Source organism: Ostrinia furnacalis, unplaced genomic scaffold (assembly GCF_004193835.3).
Source record: "Ostrinia furnacalis isolate ACB-3 unplaced genomic scaffold, ASM419383v2 OfSCF2163, whole genome shotgun sequence".
NCBI classification, from domain to species: Eukaryota; Metazoa; Arthropoda; class Insecta; order Lepidoptera; family Crambidae; genus Ostrinia; species Ostrinia furnacalis.
Window position 1 is genome coordinate 551,522 of NW_021132402.1, and position 5,958 is coordinate 557,479.

At 40.5% G+C, this 5,958-nt stretch overlaps 1 protein-coding gene across 1 annotated transcript; it reads right to left on the reverse strand.

The window, feature by feature from the left end:
* Positions 1-4,641: 4,641 nt before the first annotated feature.
* LOC114354826 (uncharacterized) lies at positions 4,642-5,630 on the reverse strand. Its single transcript, XM_028307399.1, has one exon. The coding sequence runs from the start codon at positions 5,591-5,593 to the stop codon at positions 4,664-4,666; it is 930 nt and encodes a 309-aa protein (XP_028163200.1). The 5' UTR covers positions 5,594-5,630; the 3' UTR covers positions 4,642-4,663.
* Positions 5,631-5,958: the final 328 nt, after the last annotated feature.

Genomic DNA, 5,958 nt, shown 5'->3' on the forward strand with positions numbered 1-5,958 from the left:
ACGTCCACCTACAAGGTGAACCGACGACATCGTGAAGGTAACAGGGAAGCGCTGGACGCAGGCCGCTACCAATCGATCAACATGGAAAGCATTGGGGGAGGCCTATGTTCAGCAGTGGACATTATGGCGGAAATGATGATGATGATGAATATTATATTGTAGTATTTATAATGTCATTCAGAGATTTAAGAGCGATTTAAGTACTTTATTTATTTATTTTATTTATTTATTTATTTATTTATTTAGGAAAACCAGGGTTTTACAGTGTGTAATAATAACATAAGATAGGCAACGAGTAAACCACTTATAGGTTCCCACAGATAAAAACAATTTAAAAAATTTAGTGAGCCTTTGCACCAGGGTTACTACATACTACGTACTACACTACTATAATATACTATGTAATACCTAAATAAAAAGTATTGGAAGACATTGCCAAACAGAAAAACAATTTAGTTGTCCTTAAAAAAACGGTCGCCTAGCTTTCTCCTCGCCACAGCAATGCTAGTACAAAATATGTCGATGTTAGTCTCCTTGACAAATTCGTTCAAGTTCCTACTCGCCCGCCAGAGAAAACTATTTTGCCTGTAGTTAGAGTCTACCTTGGGGATGTATAGTGGATCATTATTGCGCAGAATTCTTTTTGGAGCATTAAATTGAATGTTAGCTAGGAGTTCAGAGCAGTCAATCTCAGCTGTGATAACTTTTATAAGATATGTGATATCAGATATTTCACGCCTAATGGCAAGAGGAAGGATGTGGTGCCTTTTACAGATGTTAGAGTAGTCCGACGAACTATACTGTGATCTGGTACGGTAACAAATAAACCTTATAAACTTTTTCTGGACATTCTCCAAGCGAGAGACGTATGTTTGGTACCTAGGGTTCCAGATCTGCGACGCATACTCAAGGTGACTACGCACAAATGTGCAATATAGTATTTTAAGTGTCTTTACCTTGTTAAAACAGACTGAGCTACGCATTACAAAACCGAGAGCCCTTGACGCCTTAGCTACTATGCTATCTATATGGTCATCAAAAATCAGTTTGGAATCGTGTATCACTCCCAGATCGCGAATGGATGTCTTCCTCTGTAGAGTTTGGCCACCCATAAGGTATGGATACAATTTAGTATTTAGCTTGCGACTGAAAGTTACAATAGAACATTTGGAGGGGTTGAGATCCAGTTTATTGAACTTACAGTATTCAACCAGACGTGACAAGTCAGCCTGCAGGGCAGCAGCATCCCGTTCCGACGCAATTGCGGAGTAGATTTTCATATCGTCTGCGAAGCAGAGAAGGCGGGAGGAGTGCAGACAAGAGTTAATGTCGTTTACAAATATGACAAACAACAACGGGCCCAGTAAAGATCCCTGAGGAACGCCGCTAGGGATGGGTATCCAGCTGGAAATGTAATTGCTCACCACCACAGCCTGAGATCTATTTGAGATATAAGATGCGAACCATCTAAGAAGGTCACCTCTGATTCCAATCATTTGAAGCTTGTCCAGAAGAAGGTTGTGATCGATTCGATCAAATGCTTTGCTGTAGTCCGTATAGATTACATCAACCTGCTCACCATTATCCATATTGAGGGTTAAGTAATCATTAAGCAAGACAAGGTTTGACACGGTCGAGCGCTTTCTCAGAAAACCATGCTGAAAATCACTAAAAGAAATTTTTATTAGAGAAGGCGAATACCACTTAGGGTGTCGATTGTGGACAGCGTTTACGGACGGTATGTATTTATTCTTTAGTTCATCTAATGTTCCATAGAAAAACGCAACGCTCTCCTCGAGTGACCTAGCAAGAAACTCACTTTCCCAGTCAATCCTTGAAATGGTCATTCATTGCGGTGTAGTTACCTTTACCATACCTATACAACAAAGATGCAGCCGGTTTAAGTTTGTTAAATTGTAACAGAGATATGGAGAAAGTAATCGCATTTTGATGGGTATCGATAGGTACCAGTGGATCATCACACTCAATTACCGATACGTACTCATTCGATAACACCAAGTCGAGTAACCTGCCGAATTTATTAATCACTCCATTATATTGACAAAAACTATGAGTACTTAATTCATCCACAAGCAGTAACTCGTCCGGTGTTTTACAGTTAGATGGCGAAAAAGTACCATCATCATTATTCAGCCAACCAATACCACTCAGATTAAAATCGCCAGCAACTAAGAACTTGTCCAAGGAGTTGTTCATTACAGTATTATTTAGATTATCTAAGTAGTTTGATAGCTGTTGAGAAAACGAGTGACCTAAGTTTTGGCTGCATAAGTAAAGTACACACAAGTGCAACTTTAACGATTTATTATTTGGCTGATCAAAAAGTAAAGTGACCCATAAATCTTCAGCTGAGGAGTGAAATTGAGGCTGAGGTGAAACGCAAAGATCTCTGTGTGTGGCTATCAGCACACCACCACCGCGACCCTGTTCCGTCCGGACGTAGTCACGATCGCGCCTCCATCTGGGGGCACGGCAGTGCCCCCACCAAGTCGAGCAAAAAAGCGGCACGGCCGTACCATCCTTTTCTCGAAGCAATTCAGGCCATTTTCGACCGCCTGTAACTTCGTTGTGGATAAAACTAGAAAGCTGAATTTTCATTAGCTATGCAGGCATTGTAAAGACACGGTATATTTAAAATTTCATTCAATTTGAACCAGTAGTTTAAGAATTATAACGGGTCAAAGTTACTTAATTTTGTCACTCACTGACTGACTCACAGTAGCCTCTTGACTAATCGTGGGTTAATTTCTATAGAAAAAATGTCGGCCGTGCCGTTTGCATGAGACAAGCCAGTTGCTGAGGTAGTTTGGTTCGTATTTGAGTTTAGAAAAGTTGACTGAAAAAACGATGAGAATGCATTGCATATACCTACGCCAGAAGTAGCCATAGTTGCATTATATGTCATACTACTAGGGATAACACTAGAACCACGTCGCGACTTAATAAATGTCCAGAAGTGCTTAGGGTTGCTTTCAATGGAATCTTCGACCAAAGAGATGTACTTCTGGTAACAGACTAGTTCTAGGTCTCTCACTCTTTTGCGCAGAACATTATAAGAATCTAGGTCAGAACGATTTCTATAAGTTTTATATTTTTTCAGGAACTTACGTTTTTCTTTTATTATTTTTATTAGAGAAGGCGAATACCACTTAGGGTGTCGATTGTGGACAGCGTTTACGGACGGTATGTATTTATTCTTTAGTTCATCTAATGTTCCATAGAAAAACGCAACGCTCTCCTCGAGTGACCTAGCAAGAAACTCACCTTCCCAGTCAATCCTTGAAATATGGTCATTCATTGCGGTGTAGTTACCTTTACCATACCTATACAACAAAGATGCAGCCGGTTTAAGTTTGTTAAATTGCAATAGAGACATGGAGAAAGTAATCGCATTGTGATGGGGATCGATAGGTACCAGTGGATCATCACACTCAATTACCGATACGTACTCATTCGATAACACCAAGTCGAGTAACCTGCCGAATTTATTAATCACTCCATTATATTGACAAAAACTATGAGTACTTAATTCATCCACAAGCAGTAACTCGTCCGGTGTTTTACAGTTAGATGGCGAAAAAGTACCATCATCATTATTCAGCCAACCAATACCACTCAGATTGAAATCGCCAGCAACTAAGAACTTGTCTAAGGAGTTGTTCATTACAGTATTATTTAGATTATCTAAGTAGTTTGATAGCTGTTGAGAAAACGAGTGACCTAAGTTTTGGCTGCATAAGTAAAGTACACATAAGTGCAACTTTAACGATTTATTATTTGGCTGATCAAAAAGTAAAGTGACCCATAAATCCTCAGCTGAGGAGTGGAATTGAGGCTGAGGTGAAACGCAAAGATCTCTGTGTGTGGCTATCAGCACACCACCACCGCGACCCTGTCCCGTCCGGACGTAGTCACGATCGCGCCTCCATACAATATACCGGTTGTCAAACAGTTCGGAGTCCGATATTCCGTCTAACAGCCATGTTTCTGTCAGTAAGATAACGTCATAATTAGCCAAAGATAAGTTACGGAAAAATGTTGTAGTTTTGGATCGAAGCCCGCGTACGTTTTGGTAGTAAAATACTATATTTCCATTCCCATTTGCTATATTACTTGCATTCATTTATTAATAATTACAAATTTAGTTAAAAACAATACCTAATATCAAAGTAAAAACATAGATTTACGACAGGTAAATACGCCGGGTGAATAATAGCGAGCGGACGATAATTTATTCCGTAGGCAGTTAGTAAGCGAAACCGGTAGCAATAGTTAAAAAACAAAGATAGATTAAAGTCGCAAAGCTCAGTTATTCGGTAACTACGGCAAAGCAGGCGGCGGAACGCGCGAGGTGCCAGTGCGAGCGGGACAGATAGCGGTTCATCGCTGGGATATTTACGCAATAATGACCAGAAGCGCATAGCACAATAGACAGGCGATAACTCGGCGTAGGCGAGCGGATGAGTAATATGCGAGGCAGAGGTTATAAACATTTTAGCATTACTGAGGCGGGAGAGTATAATGTTTGTTAAAGTGCATGGGCTTAAACAAAAATTATCTGAATAACACAATAACATATTAAAAATATAAGTATTGGCAGTGTAAAAATAATAAATTAAAATTATGCAAAATAAGATACAGTCTATACAAGCCTGTTTAAATCGCTTTCCGTATGTATAACTACCACATGCGATGTGTCATTTTTTCGGACATGTATTTTTCCATATTTAATCCATATGTAGCGATAGTCTTTAGCTTTCAAAGCTGACTTTGTCTTCGTTAAGAGCTTTTTATATTCCGAGGTCAGGTGATCGTTCACGAAGATCCGGTCAGAATTTCCACTGAAGCCTATCTCATTGGCAGTTATGGTTTTCATAGCTCGAGCTGCAGCGACAAACTCTTCCTTGACGTATCGGTTGATGAAGCAGATAATAATCGATTTATCCTTTGAGTTATGGATAGGTATTCTCGACACGTAGTTAATTTGCGTCTTGGGAAATTCGTATCCTACTCTCTTAGCTATCGCTCCCACAACCGAGAATAAGTTTTCACCCTTCCTCATGGGCACTCCTTTTATCTCAACATTATTGAGACGGGCCCATTGCCCCTTAGAGGAAGACTCGTTTTTTACTTGGCATAAAGCCTCCTGGGTTGCAGAAATAGTCTCCTGGATACGCGCTACTGCAGGCAAACTCGATTCCACCGTGGCCAGCCGCGCAGCATGTTCGTCTATTTTCGCACTGCTAAACTCAGAGGCGGTCTTGAGGTCAGCAATCTCGGATTTGATTGCCCTCACGTCCTCCAAGAGAGTAGATAAGCTGGTAAGCTGAAGTTTAATTCCGCGTATTTCGTTGAGGATGACCTCCAGAGATGCCGATTCAGGTGATGCGGGAATCGATGAGTGAGGCGAAGAACTTTTGCACGCAGGGCATCTCCACGCAGCCCTACGATCAGAGCGTAGCTTACGGTAGGCTGTTTCTGATATGTTGGCACAAGCGAAGTCCAAATGTCTCTTGCATGACCCACATTGAGCTCCATCGTTGAAAGCTGAGTTGCACATCGCGCACTTCATATTGTAGGAGACAGTATATTATAAGCAGATTATATAAAGAAGTATAAAAGGTTGGCAACAACTGGTTTTGGTGGTAACCGGTGTGCGTACGTGTTGTACTGGTAAGCTCTCGGGCTCGACTGATGAAATCTATAACTTACTTTCACTAGGTTAACTTTACTACTGAAGCTTAAAACGACATGAAGTTTGAAACACAATTAGAATCACACTCTTTTAGCAAATTTAAATTTTATAATTAGTTATTTCCAGCTAAACGGTCCAACGGACATTGAAACTGTGTTTGTTCTGCAGAAGAGAGCAGTGCGGGCCATTTATAACCTTGGACCCCGATTTTCCTTGAAAGATTTTTTTAAGGAAATAAACAT